Genomic DNA, 15,679 nt, shown 5'->3' with positions numbered 1-15,679 from the left:
GATTCCAGTGGTCTCAGAATGAATGAGTACAGCTCTTGTATGGTTTTCAAGGGAATCTTTTAACATTCTTCCCGCAAATCAGGTAGTGTCTGTAGATGTAGGAAACCGATTGACATTCAAAACAGGTACCAATCGTCACAGGATGGATAAATACAGGTCTTTTACTGTTTTTAAGGCAATTTTGCGCCATTCTTCCTGCAAGATGGTGACATGTTTCGGTAACAATGACGGAGGAGGATAGCGATCACGCAGCCACTCTCCAAAGTAGACCAAAAAGGCTCAGTAATATAAAGATTTGGAACTGGTATCCAGGGCAGATGCTATCATTCTCGTGTTCACAAAACCAGTTCTGGACGATGCAGGTTGTGTCTGCAGTGGACCTCCCGTCTTGGAATTCTTCGCCACCACTGGGAAACAAACATTGTACCATGGGACTCGCCTGATCAGCCAAAATGGTCACATTATGCTTACTGAGTAACGAAGGGTCCCATGGTATACCACGATATGGTTACACAAACCATCGCTCCACTCCTGCTATGTTTCACTATTACGACGTAAACTTGGCCATAAGTGTGAAAAAAAAAACTAATTCGACCAAAGGGTCTTTCTTCAATTGCTCTATTGTCTAAATTTTACGGCCTTCACAGCACGTACCGCTGTTGCGGGCATATCCCTCTCTGGTGAATGGTTTTGAAATTCCAGCTTACACTGCAATTCCCTGTTCATGGAGATCCTCTCGCTTTGCTTTAGTGCAGACGTGGTTCGCGACTGCGACATTCCATTATGTACTGATTTTTGCAACTGTTGTCCTCTTATTTGTCGCCATAATTGTCTTCTGTGATAGTCTCTCACAATCACTCAACACACACTGTCGTCCACGCTGTAACCTAGTGGACCACGTTTCTCCGCTTTTGGTGTATGTGGTATAGATCTTCGATACGGTGCGTCTTGAAACTGTTATTCCAGTCCCACAGCCAAACACTTCGTCTCTCTTGCTTACGGAAGCACTCACTATACGAGCACGCCGGCCGGGGTGGCGGAGCGGATCTAGGCGTGACAGTCTGGAACCGCGCGACCGCTACGGTCGCAGGTTCGAATCCTGCCTCGGGCATGGATGTGTGTGATGTCCTTAGGTTAGTTAGGTTTAAGTAGTTCTAAGTTCTAGGGGACTGATGACCTCAGATGTTAAGTCCCATAGTGCTCAGAGCCATTTGAACCATTTTTTTTTTTATATACGAGCACGAATAATTTGCCCACTTTCGATTTCATTTACCTCCAACATAATGCACTCAAAATTACGCAGAACACTGTTCTGAACACGACTGACATTAGCAACATACTGAGGATAATTTGAAGCTGCCGTTCGTGGTTAAATACAACAGCGCAACCTGCAGGCTTGTCTAGGATCTGCATTAATATTTAACCATGTATTTCTCTCACTGTTTCCGTATTTTTGTCGCTCCCCTGCGTAATTGTATCGTATTAAATAAATAAAAATGTAAATCCTTCTCACCCCGTACGTACGAGGTCCAGAGCCTTCAGCTTAAAAACTGTACCTCACTCTACTGTGACATTCACTTTAAAGTTGAAACCTAACCCTCTGTGACAGATCGCGCTCGAACTTCCGAGAAGGTATTCTCTGCCACTATCATTATTGCTGTTATTTCAATATTATTAACATTACTGTTATCACTATTAGGTGCATCAGCAGTGGCAGTAAAAGTACTGCCATTAACTTTATGGGTTCATAGTCAAAAGTATTGATGCACTTTATTATTATAGACGCTCAAGTAATTTTGATGGTATTAGTCACATTAACACTGTTATTTCTTAAGTAACTTTGATGTGAAGAAGTACTCTATGTGTGAAATCCTGGTCTAATGTTAAAGAGGACCAGATGGCCCTAATCAGATCAGGTTTTAAAATTAATGCAAATAAATATAAAGTACTGTTTAGATGTGCGTCAAAACTCAATTTCGACGAACTTGTGCTCATTTTCGACCTTGCGTACCAGTACCGCCGACTACTGTATTTCAGATTCTAGCACTAAATGGTCACCACTATAAGTTGACAACGTCAGGAGATACTTCTGCTGAATGTGGGCTCACGTGGTCTCGGGTTCGATTCCGGATGGATCGGTATTTTTCTCCTCCCGGCGACTGGGTGTATGTGTTGTCCTCATCATTTCTCGTCATTCAGGCAACTGGCGAGACTGGATAGTGTCAGTATTGGGAATTGCTACGGCCGCTGATAACCACACTATTGAGCGCTCCACAAACCAAGATAATAATCGTCGTCATTATTGTCAGAATATGGGAAAGCGTCATATGTACCTGGAACACAATGTCTGTCACCTCCGTTTGTGTAAACTGCACTGGGACTCATGTTCTCTAGAGCCGCGAATGTTCATCATCCCTTGTACCAAGAAAATACAGGAAATGAAGCAGAAAACCCCAATCACATACGAAGAAGCGTAAATATCCTGTTAGGTCGTGAGATCACCAGATGTTACCACGTCATGACTAAGAGGTTAACAGAGATAAGCAACTACTCCATGCAAACAACATCGATGTAAGTTCCAACGAAGATGCCTGTCATACAAGTGCTCCTGAAAATAAACTCCTGTTGTGAAATCGGTTGTATTTATGAAATTATCTCCATTCAATACCGACGACCCACCATGTACCGTCTGCCAATGACGTCATTTGGACGCAGTATGGAGGGCATGGTGTCAACACAGCGCTCCGGCCCTTATCAGCTTGTCAGATCTCGCAGCAGATACATCTCATTCAATCAGATCCTGGGGTGGCATCAGGAATCTGAGTGCCTCCAGTTCCAGTCCTCCCACAGCGGGAAAATATCTCGCAATACAGGATACCTGTTCCGGGTCCGGAGACATAACCTTCTAGATTACCGGAAGAGAAAACCGTACTTCCAGATGACGCGCGATTCATCTGTGATGACGAAGTCCTTGTATAGATCCAGGAACCAGTCCGATTCCTTTGTAAACGTGTCCCTGCGTCTGTCTTACCTTCCTGATCTAGGTTCCCCTGGTATGTCTAAATTATTTAAGGTAATGCAATGACCATTGTTCTGAAGTGAAAACGACTGATTTTATTCCGCATCACTGCTCGCTTAAGTTTGTGATACGCCTCTGATAACTTACCTGTCTAGGAGACGTTAAAATCTCATCTCGTTCTTCCACATTTTGGTGCATTTAACGTACAAACCAAGTATTCTTAGCTTCATACACATAGCTTGTCGAGAAATGGAATTTCGTGTTTCGTATGCTGTACAAAAATGCTTTGGTGACGTAGCTATATTGCATCGTGCAGTCAAGGCCACATATCGGTCGTCTTTCCAAGCGGTTACTCTTGATCGACGAAAATTTTTGATGTGAAAATTGTCCCCAAAGGCTCGTAAATAAATTTTGTAGCAGAGTCAAATATGTCAACACTATTACTTTTGCCTGAGATGTTTCAAGGGCATCTGTGTTCACTAGCGCTAATCTCTTCTGTCTCATCTGCAAGAACACGTTATCACTGTACCAGATATCGGTTTAACCTTAATGAGAAATACATTTGTCTTGCAGTTATTTTTTAGATATAATCGACGACTTTTTCCACGTTAATTTGAATACACCAAACCAAAACCTGAAAACTTTCTGCATGAAACTCCGCGATACGTTAAACAGGGACCATAAATGCAGGGAACGAATGTAAACCCTTATTATTTACATTAACTGTTTTAGAAAATACTCGATGTGAAGGGTGATGTCGGCAATTATTAATCTTACAAGATTCTGTAGACCAGCGGTACCCAACTCGGGGTAATTACCCTCATAAGTGGTAGAATGTAATTTTGTGAGTGGTAAAAACAAAAGTGTTCCCCTGTGTTTCAGTCACCAGGCTAAATTACTTTTAAAAGATAATTACTAGTGTCACTTTCCATAAGACTGTAAGTACGTACAACATCTTCCTCACATAGTTCACCCACTATATAATACTTTGTAGCGCTCATCGGCCACATTAAAACTGAGACATACATACGATGCAAGTAAACGCTTAAATATCTCATGAAAATGCTTTATTCTGGTTGTAGGTAGTTCCCGGAGAGGATCACAAACTGTTTCATTATTCACTTCGTAACAGATAAACGACAGGAAAACACAACAGTAAAATGTGATTGCTACTACAAGTACATGGCTGTGGGGCCTGCACAGTATCATAATTATTATTGGTGGAAAAAGGAAGGAAATGGTGTTATAAGCAAGCAGTACCAAATGCCTCACAGCCAGATTACTTCGCAGGTTAATAAAACGCCTACGGAAACTGTCCAAAGAAAATTGTTTCCCATCCTATAGCTAGACGCTAATGTTAAGATGATGGGAGGAGGGAGGGAGGTACCAGTGAATGTCTCATTACAGTTAGGGCTTAGGGGTAACGGTCTCAGAAAGGTGGGGAACCACTGCTGCAAAGGTATTTCAGGCATTCGGTGGGCAACAGTGACGAAGATCATTGCAGTCCGCTGTCGTGAAGTTAACAAAAGAGCTATATTTGAAGGTTAAAATGTAGTTTATTCCCGTTTCCGTCTTCTTACTTCATGTACGTACTTTCGCGGACAGCTTAGTATTTCCACTGTGAAAATCGCTTCTCACTTTATGATGGACAATTACAGGTAATATATATATGATGAAAGTAGGTATCGATACGTCTATATATTCATTACAGTGGACCGTGGAATTAATTAATACGTTTGTTTATAACATTAGTGATATTCCACTGTGTGATACCTTTAAACATTTTTGGAAACAATGAAAACTGAAAATAGAACGTGTCCAGCAAATTGAAGCCAAAGATATACTCTTGGACATTTCGAACTGCGTAGTACGTTACATGGTTTGTTCGATACATTGTGTAACTTTCTGTTTCCTGTAGTTGAACACCTCTCCCACTAGTATGTGCCAGGGTACGGCAACAGCGGCACATTCTGGTTCCAGAAATCCATCCGTTCGCTGTCCTTGTTGTGGGCAAGCGAGAAGTTGGCCTGCATCAGCAGGTAGCTGCGGCTGGTTAGGTCGTATGGCTCCCAGACCACGGGATCCGCCTCGGGTGTAGGGTTCCTGGAGGAGTACAGACATAACATTCAGTGACATGCTGTGCTTCCTCGACGTTTACCTTGAGTCTAATAACTCCGGTCTTCACTTCTTACATACACACCAAGCTGACGTTAGGTTTTACATTAAATATTTCCTGCTGTTTCTGCGAAATTAATGTTGTAGTGTTAAATTTATTTACACTTGTGCCAATAGCGTTTCTTACAGAAACATACACGGATCAGTCACGTTAATATGACCACCAGATGTATCGATGTCGACGTGCTATAACCACTCGAAGACGGCAGGTGGCAGCACTAGCAATAGAGGGCATAAAAAGTGTGTCGGCGGGACGCGGATAAGAGTGCAGTCGTTGTCATAGAGCGATTTATCTGCCGTCCAAAAGGGCGTGATCATTGGCTTGCGGGTCTAGGGTGGTAGGATTTCCAGAACGGCTAGGTTTGTAAATTGTTCATGTGCCGCCGTGGTTAGAGTGTATCGTGTATAATAAAACGACGCTAGCCAAACCGGGCACCGAGGCAGTTGTGGTGCACCACGGGCCATAGATGACAAAAGTGAACGGAAGCTGCGGAGATGTGTTACGGGCTAACTCACGTGCAATGTTGAGCAACTGACCGTCCAGATGAACCAAGGAGCTACCAATAGTGTCTCCTCAACGACTGTTCAGCGAACGTTGCTGTCTATAACTCTCCGCAGCAGGTGCGTGATTCATATACCATTGCTGACCAGTGTACATCGGCGTCGAATGTTGGAATTTGGTGGATTATACCGCAACTGGACGTCCCCGAGTGCTGACAGGGGCCCTTTTCAGGTGATTCAAGTTTAATGCTGCGTCGGACAGATGGCTGTTGGCATGTACGGCGTTAAACGTCCGAAAGCAAACAGGTTGCATCATTCGTCAGAAGACTGAAGGCCGGAGGAGCGAATGTTATGGTCTGGTGAACGTTTTTGTGGTACTCCCTGGGTGATCACGTCATTCTGGAAGGCCTCGTGGTCCAGCCAAAGTATGCATCTATCCTTGGGGACCATTTCCACCCACTACATGCAGTTTGTTCCTTCTCGGCACGATGGCGTCCACCAGCAGGACAATTTAACATGTCTCCCAGCTTTCACTGTACGTGCGTGGTTCGAAGTGCAGTTTATCCCCTGGCCATAAAACTCCCCTGATTTACATCCAGTAGAGTACATGTGGGATTACCCGACTGAGCTGGTAGTGCCATGGATCCTCAACTGACAAACCTAGAGCAGGTGGCCACAGCACTGGAGTCGTCACGGCTCCACATCCCTTTCGGTACCTACCAGAACCTCAATTCTTTTCCTGCATGTCCGCTCTGCAAAAGGTGGTTATTCAGACATTTGGTTGGTGGTTACCGTACTTAATGAGACTGTACAGTGTATTTTCTGTAAAAACATTTCAGGTGTTGTGCAATGGCAGCTAGCAGCCACAAGTTTTCCGTACAGAATACGAATTACAGGAAACCACCAGAATTACAGAAAAACTAAATGGCACGTCAGGACAAACAAGAATTAGCTAGCCGCTGGTGACATAACGGTAATACCTCCTCCAGCTAATGGCCTGAATTCCGCGAGGTTGGAATTCCTCAAGTCCCTTAGTCTACGCCATATCCAGTTGAAGCCATTCACTGACAATTTGATGTAGCACTACCATTAGACTTCGAGGATCTTGATTTCTGTCATGATCATTATCATCAGTGTTACTGCATCCATTTGTGAGCCCTGGTCTTCTTTAGAAGACTATTCAATTATTTCCTCTCCAAATCCGAATTGCGTTATTTCTTAGTTCTCTCTGATACTTTTCTGCAACTATAATTTTAGTCGCCTGTGGTGCCGAACACAGACCACTGGAAACATTCGCTTCGGCTATATAGTGGGTCCTAGCAAGGCCAGTTACTTCTGGAGGAGGTCGAGTGGATACTGCAACTCTCGAAAAGTATTAGTTCACTTTATTAAACTCCGAATAATCTGAAATACGTAACTTGGAAACAATCCACGTCCACAGGAATGTGCAAATATTTCATACATTTGAGAAAGATAAACTCAACTCATTATACTACTGACTACAAATTTCGTTACAGTCCTGACTTCTAATATAACTAGCGCTTTTCTGTATGAAGAAAGACTATGCTGTCGTCTTCGTAAACTATGATTTCAGTCTGCGGCTGAGCCGCACTACCCTGTGACGTAAGTAATCTTCCAGCAGCGGTGGCGTATGAAACCTCTGGAGGGCGTGTTTATGGCGACGTTTCTCGTTCGTTGCCGCGTCAGGCAACGATAGCGTGTACTTTGTGATCTAGTCGTGAGGTACCAGCCTTGTTAGGACCTTATTCTTCGGGCGACGCAAGACTTGCAACCATTGTAGTTCCTTTAGGCATTGCATTAACATCTCCTTAACCATTGTGTCATTAGCTCTCTACATGACCAAGCCAATTCAGGCTTTTCAGTTTTTTGTCCTTACGCGTGGTTCATGACAAATAATATGTAATTCATAGCTGAATCTCCTTCTAGGGACACCATTCTTTTCCAGTGGCCCAAGAATTTGTCTCAAGATATTTCTTTTAAATATGTTGCGTTTCGCCCGCTGATCGAAGTAGTCCCGAATATTTCCGCTCGATCTAAGGACCGATAATTCAGCGTATCACTGGAGATGCAATAGAGTACCTGGGTGTTAGTCAGAAAAGGAACTAAAGTGTAGTAGCCCTGTGAACACGCCTGTTGTTGTTTTGGAAATCGGAAGTGACCACAGCGTATTCATCATGAAACTTGATCCTCGAGAATGATTGAAATAAACATTCCGGTGCGTATAGACAGCAACCTGAATGAATGGGCTCAAGTCGATGAACGAAACGCTCTACCAGAATATCACAGAACCACCTCTGGCCTGAAGTGCACCCTCGCGCATTGCGCCTCTAACGTCTCACTGGGCCGCTGGTGCACTCGACGGCATGCATCTTTCAAAAAGACACAGCAGGCCACGCTACACGCGTGAAGCCAGCTACTGTACAGCTTCTGTGCAGTTCCTGTGTTGTTTGGCGAGCTGGTGACGTGTAGCTTTACGTGCTAGTATGAGCGATGGCCTTTTGCGTGGTACCGACTCTCACTGTCCATTCTTGTCCGCCCCCTTCGCAATATGCGCTCGGTAACTGGTTGAGATCGATCTCCATTCACTGACGGCACCATAGAGTTGAAAACTACTTGTCACTGACAAGGCGTGACACTCGACTCCTCTCGTTGCCAGTTATATCTTGGGACGATTATTATCACTACGGTTTACAAATCTGCCATTGCTGCATCGTTAGTTGCAGACACCGAGAAATAAGACAATTTCACTGACGGAATTTTCATAGCCCAATCAGACAAGGCGGCTCCTTTCCGTCGTTCTGTCTTCTCTTGCTCCACTGATTACACGTAATCCACTGGCGCACACACACACACACTACATCAATACCATGATTCCCGTCAATGGTAGACTGTCATGTGACGATCTACAAGCGAACTTTCGGGTATTTTAAAGTGAGCTCACATACACAGCAGTTTTATAATAAAAAATAAAACTGTAAAACAAAATCAGAATAATTAACTTCATAACACAAAACCTATTCATTAAATCCTCCCGCGAGTAATGTGATTAAAGAGTAAAATCTTTTGAAATTTAGCATTATTTAGTAGGAAAGGTGTTGGAAAGAAGCCCGTCGTTACTGAGTGAATGATCACCGTTCTTGTGTGGCTGCGGCAAACCACGGAAAAATTAAAACACCAACTCCAGACATGAACATTGTGCAAGAACAGAATTAACGTTTTACGACCCCAGGAATGTAATACAAGTGCGACAGTGTAGAACAATCTTTACCTTACACTTATTTCATAGACACGTACCCGTATTTTGCAAAGTTGGTCCAGAGACGTAACACGTTTCTCCGTACTCGGTCCTCCTCGGACTCAGGATCCAAATTATACTCAGTATCCTTCCGCACAAAGAGAGACGGCAGTTCTCCGCCATGTATGACGCCTGAAAAGTTAGGTTCACTATACTCTTAACTTTGCTAAAACAGGTATACACAAAATTCATTGTAAAGATTGTGATAAGTTCTATATAGGTCAAACAGGCCGGAACTTTAATATCAGATGCAGGGAACACACTAGAAACAATGAACGCAACCCATCGTCCTTCTTTCAACACCTACAGATAGAACAACATAACACAGACAATGTAGAAAAAGTAATCAAAATTTTGCATATAACACATAAAGGTCGCTTACTCAATATTCTGGAAGAGGTCGAAATCTACACACATGCACACAAATATCCACAGCAAATAATCAACGAGCAAATAGATCTAAAACACAAACAGTATATAGAAAGTTTTATTCGAATCATCGATCATGAAAACGGATAAACAACCAAAGACATAAGCTAAGTCAAACCAATAACACATTAACAGATAAAAATAAACAACACGGTAACCAAGGGAAATCGATAAGTAACTTTTCTGATGTAACCTTATAACATCGTTGGTTAAACGTCAAACAAAAAATTGTCACACACAACAAATAAAATTCAGGCTATAACTTCCAACAAATACAGCCTATGAAAGCTAGGTCATAAAATAACTTTAAAAGACGTAAGAAAAACGTTTGAGTGACTAACCAGCAACGTTATAGGTAAGTTAAAAATTCCATAAATGTATCGTTGTCAATGTCATATATGACAAGTAGGCTACCATCTGCCCTATAAAATAGTATATAATAAAACCATTACGTTCAGATCAACTGATGATTGCAATAGTGCTGAAACAGGCCTGTCGTGATTAAATAAACATCTCAAAATAGAAGCAACTTTTTGGACTTAATTCATAACGTCTTTCCTAAAAGAGTATGAGTGTACAACATGACATAGACACTCATAAAAAAATTAATTTCCTGACATTTTTGTTTTACGGGCATTAATACACTCCTGGAAATGGAAAAAAGAACACATTGACACCGGTGTGTCAGACCCACCTTACTTGCTCCGGACACTGCGAGAGGGCTGTACAAGCAATGATCACACGCACGGCACAGCGGACACACCAGGAACCGCGGTGTTGGCCGTCGAATGGCGCTAGCTGCGCAGCATTTGTACACCGCCGCCGTCCGTGTCAGCCAGTTTGCCGTGGCATACGGAGCTCCATCGCAGTCTTTAACACTGGTAGCATGCCGCGACAGCGTGGACGTGAACCGTATATGCAGTTGACGGACTTTGAGCGAGGGCGTATAGTGGGCATGCGGGAGGCCGGGTGGACGTACCGCCGAATTGCTCAACACGTGGGGCGTGAGGTCTCCACAGTACATCGATGTTGTCGCCAGTGGTCGACCTGGGACCGGACCGCAGCGACGCACGGATGCACGCCAAGACCGTAGGATCCTACGCAGTGACGTAGGGGACCGCACCGCCACTTCCCAGCAAATTAGGGACACTGTTGCTCCTGGGGTATCGGCGAGGACCATTCGCAACCGTCTCCATGAAGCTGGGCTACGGTCCCGCACACCGTTAGGCCGTCTTCCGCTCACGCCCCAACATCGTGCAGCCCGCCTCCAGTGGTGTCGCGACAGGCGTGAATGGAGGGACGAATGGAGACGTGTCGTCTTCAGCGATGAGAGTCGCTTCTGCCTTGGTGCCAATGATGGTCGTATGCGTGTTTGGCGCCGTGCAGGTGAGCGCCACAATCAGGACTGCATACGACCGAGGCACACAGGGCCAACACCCGGCATCATGGTGTGGGGAGCGATCTCCTACACTGGCCGTACACCACTGGTGATCGTCGAGGGGACACTGAATAGTGCACGGTACATCCAAACCGTCATCGAACCCATCGTTCTACCATTCCTAGACCGGCAAGGGAACTTGCTGTTCCAACAGGACAATGCACGTCCGCATGTATCCCGTGCCACCCAACGTGCTCTAGAAGGTGTAAGTCAACTACCCTGGCCAGCAAGATCTCCGGATCTGTCCCCCATTGAGCATGTTTGGGACTGGATGAAGCGTCGTCTCACGCGGTCTGCACGTCCAGCACGAACGCTGGTCCAACTGAGGTGCCAGGTGGAAATGGCATGGCAAGCCGTTCCACAGGACTACATCCAGCATCTCTACGATCGTCTCCATGGGAGAATAGCAGCCTGCATTGCCGCGAAAGGTGGATATACACTGTACTAGTGCCGACATTGTGCATGCTATGTGCCTGTGGTTCTGTCAGTGTGATCATGTGATGTATCTGACCCCAGGAATGTGTCAATAAAGTTTCCCCTTCCTGGGACAATGAATTCACGGTGTTCTTATTTCAATTTCCAGGAGTGTATGTTAAAGTGCTATGGAAGAATATCCTGCAGAGACGACTACATGCCTTGACAATAAAAAAAATCTGAAAGATCTTGTTTACGTGTCAGTCAAAGTTATCAGTGAGGGCGCAGACTTTGGTAAAGTACAGAGTCAATGACTGCTTTGCCGACTGATTAATGCTTCATAGTTACGGTATTATGAATTAAGTGTTGCAGCAACAAGCCTCACATATATTAAAATACCAGACATTTACAATCTGAAGTACTTTCCACAACTTTTGATTTTAACATGCGTTAGAATTTTCGCAATTTTGGCTTTTACATTTGTAATCTCGATAAACGAAATTAGTACAACGTTAACTTTGTGCCCTTAAGCAAAGACAATATCGGTCTTATATTTCCTTTTTAATAAGACTAAAAATAGAAACTATTCGTTGGGGTATCAAGAAATGTTGCACAACACGTCACACGCCAATACCATTGTCCAACAAGAGTGGCGCTCTGGCAGAAGAGAGTACATGTTCCTGGTTTCTTGCGGACGCCATTTTGCTGTGGTACGGATAAGAGCTGCTTCACAGTGTGTCATGGGAATGACGCGGCAACTGAAAAGACCTCCAAATTGAAGTACGCTGGCAGTACGATTCTTGTGCAGAATAGCACAAAATTTGTCTGTGAAATTTTGGCTGAATATGGATCAAATCCAATGTCGCGTCCGGCCATAGGGCCATCGTGCCAACAATTTGACCAACGACGCACTGGCGTGGGTGACGCTACTCGGGAAATCCAGACCTTTCACCAAGCCATATCCGTGAATGAATGTCTGGGGCCGAAAGAGATTTTACAACGATGAGAACTTTCACACAGTGGTTCTCGCTTGGCTACGCGACCAAGGAGCGGGTTTCTGTCGCCGAGAAATTTAACGACTGCCAGAGCTTTCCGGCCGTTGTTTACAGAGATGTAGTGTGGGCACTGAAGTGAAATGCAAGGAAGACAAGGATTTCTCGTCGGATCAGTACAGGCTAATGTCAACAGCAGCAGAAAATGGAATAATTGGAGTAGAGTCAGTTGTGAATAGGAAGGTCGGATAGAGTGTGTCTGTGAACAGTTCAGCAATAGGGTTGCTCTCACTAGATCTGACAGCAAATCAACGCCTACAATAATAGTTCAGGTATAAATGCCGACGTTGCAAACTGAAGATGAAGCAGTATAAACGTATATGACAGTACTGAACGGTTAATGTACTAAATCAAGGGAGAGGAAAGTCTATTAGTCATAGGGGGATGGAATGCGGTTGTAGGGGAGGGAGTAAAAGAAAGGGTTACAGAAGAATATGGGATTGATACTACGAATGAGAAGAGACAGACTGAGTTCTGCAATAAATATTAGCGAATAATAGCGAATACTCTGTTCAAGAATCACAAGAGGAGGAGGCATACCTAGAAAAGGCCGCGAGATACGGGAAGATTTCAGTTAGATTTCGTCATGGTAAGGCAAAGATTCCGGAGTAGGATACCGGATTGTCAGGTGTACTGGAGAGCAGATATAGACTCAAATCACAATTTAGGAGTGATGGGGAGTTGGCTGTAGTTTAAGGAGCTAGTCAAGAAGAATCAATATGCAAAAAAGTGGGACACAGAAGTACTAAGGAATGAACAGATATGCTTGAAGTTCCCTTAGGATATAGATATTGCTATAAAGAATAACTCAGCATGTAGACAGCAATGGACATTTCCAAGAAGGGCAATCACAGAAACTGGAAAGAAAATCTGGTACCGCGCGCCGCTGAATTTGAATCCGCGCCAGTCGTCATGGACGTCGAAGACCCCCTAGAGGTCTCTGCACCATCGCGCCGTAAGCTGTGGCTGCGCGCGCCTCCCGGCCGGCATTCAGTGTGAGGGCGCCACAGTGGAACACGTGGTTCCACCGGCCAATAGCGGCGCCCCCCATAGAGCGCCTGCCTCTCGCTCAGCCAGCGAGTCTAATCGTTGCGTGAGGCTTGACATATCGCCTCGACAACAGATAGCGTGTTTACCGTTCTTTGTTTTCATTACTAGTGGACGCCTTGGATTCGTTTGGTTGTGTCTGTCACTCCGTTGCTTCTTGCATGTTGTCGTCGTTAAGGTCTCTCTCGATCGTCCCTCGTTGTTTCGTGTCCCTCCTTTCCGTTTGTTTGTTCGCGGGCCGCTCTCCGTTTGGTCCCGCCGCGCTTTCTCGGCCACCCCGCGACCATTCCGGTCGCGGTTACAACAGAAAATGTAAGTACGAAGAAGGGAACTGGGTAGAAGCCATTGGCATCACAAAAAATACTTCAGTTGATCGAGGAATTGAGGAAGTACAAAAGTGTTCCGGGTAACTCAGGAATACAGAAATACAATTCACTTAAGAATGAAATAAATAAGAAGTCCAGGGAAGATAAGGGGAAATGGCTGCACGAAAAACGTGAAGATATCGAAAACGGAATGATGGTCGGAAGGACTGTTTCCGCATGTAGGAAAGTCTGAACAACCTGCGGAGGAATTAAAAACAAGGGTTGTAGCATTGAGAGTGCAATAGGAATTTTGCTGTTAAATGGAGAGGAGAAAGCGGATACGTGGAAAGAGTACACTGAAAACATATGCGAGGGGGAAGACTTGTCTGATGTGATAGAAGAAGAAACATGGGTCGATATAGAAGCAATATGGGATCCACTATTAAAATCAGAATTTAATAGAGCTTCGGAGGTCTTTACATCAAATGAGGTAGAAGTTTTAGATAGTATTCCATCAGAATATTTAAAATCGTAGCGAGAAGTGGTAACAAAACGACTACTCACCTTAGTATGTAGAATGTATGAGTCCAGCTAAACACCATCTAACTTTCGTAAAAATATCATACACACAATTCTGAAGACTTAAAGAGCAGATGAGTACGGGTATTATTTCACAATCAGCCTAACAGGTCATGTATCCAAGTTGCTGAAAAGATTAACATTCAGAAGAAAGGAAAAGAAAATTGAGGACGTGTTAGATGACGATCAGAGAGGCAGTTCTGACGTTGACGTTGATAATGGAAGAAGACTAAAGAAAAGTCAACACACGTTCATAGGATGTGTCGACCTGGAAGAAGCGTATGACAATGTCAAATGGTGCAAGATGTACGAAACTTTCGGGAAAACCTGAATAAGCTGTAGAACTAAAAGGGAATTATAAGAGTCGAAGACCAAGAACGTTGTCTTCGGATTAAAAGAGGTGTAAAATAGGGATGTGATCTTTCGTCCCTACTGTTCAATCTATACATTGAAGAAGCAATGCTGGAAATAGAAGAAATTTTCAAGACTGGAATTAAAATTCAGGATGGAAAGATATCAATGATAAGATTCGCTGGAGACAGTGCTATCCTCAGTGAAAATGAAGAAGAATTACAGGACCTGCTGAATGGAATGTACAGCGTAATGCGTACAGGATGTGGACTGAGAGTAAATCGATGAAGGTGAAAGTAATGAGAAGTAGCAGAACTGAGAACAGCGTAAAATTTGGCATTATGATAGATGATCACGAAGTAGATGAAGTTAAGAAATTTTGCTACCTAGGCAGCGAAATAACCCATGATTGACGGAGCAAAGAGGACACTTCAAAAGCAGATTAGCACTGGCAAAAAGGATATACCTGGCCAAGAGAAGTCTATTTGTATCAAACAAAGGCCTTAATTTAAGGAAAAAAATTCTGAGAATGTACGTTTAGGGCATAGCACTGTGAGGTAAGAAATATGGACTGTCGGAAAACCGTAACTAAAGAGAAATGAAGCGTTTGAGGTGTGGTGTTGCAGACCAGTGTTGAAAATGAGGCGGACCGATAAGGTAAGGAATGGGGTGGTTGTTTGCAGAATCGCAGAGGAAGTGAATATATGGGAAACTCTGACAAGAAAAGGGTTCAGAATGACAGGGCATCTGTTAAGACATCGGGGAATAACTTCCATCGAACTAGGGCGAGCTGTAGAGAGTAAAAACTGTAGTGGAAGAGAGGCTTGAATACATCCAGCAAAATTCTGAGGATTCAGGTTTCAATTGCATCTCTGAGGTAGAGGAAATCGTGCCGCATCAAACCAACCAGAAGAGTAATGACCCAAAAGAGGAAAAAAAGAAGTAAAAGCGACTCACACATATTCCTCATCCTTCAAGCTGGCAAAATAGTAGGGGCTTCCATGGTGAGAGTGAGCGACCTTTACATTACATAGAAATCTCCTCGCAGATAAA

General features: G+C 44.0%; 1 protein-coding gene across 3 annotated transcripts in view; it reads right to left on the bottom strand.

The window, feature by feature from the left end:
* Positions 1 to 15,679, bottom strand: part of LOC126253067 (para-nitrobenzyl esterase-like) — a 186,356-nt gene that overhangs the window by 91,321 nt on the left and 79,356 nt on the right. Inside the window, exons 9-10 of one of the 3 annotated variants that reach the window (XM_049954153.1) lie at positions 9,011 to 9,143; positions 4,083 to 5,122 (exon numbers count right to left, since the gene is read on the bottom strand). The exons of 1 other annotated variant lie outside the window; for it this stretch is intronic. In XM_049954153.1, coding sequence (XP_049810110.1) covers positions 4,954 to 5,122; positions 9,011 to 9,143 — 302 coding nt within the window. In that variant the 3' untranslated portion in view covers positions 4,083 to 4,953. Of the gene's footprint in view, positions 1 to 4,082; positions 5,123 to 9,010; positions 9,144 to 15,679 lie in introns of those variants that run through there. One more of the 3 variants, XM_049954154.1, reaches the window with a different exon arrangement.

Source organism: Schistocerca nitens, chromosome 4 (assembly GCF_023898315.1).
Source record: "Schistocerca nitens isolate TAMUIC-IGC-003100 chromosome 4, iqSchNite1.1, whole genome shotgun sequence".
Lineage (NCBI taxonomy): Eukaryota > Metazoa > Arthropoda > Insecta > Orthoptera > Acrididae > Schistocerca > Schistocerca nitens.
The sequence above is the reverse complement of the archived record's forward strand: the minus strand, read 5'-3'. Positions and strand labels throughout refer to the sequence as shown.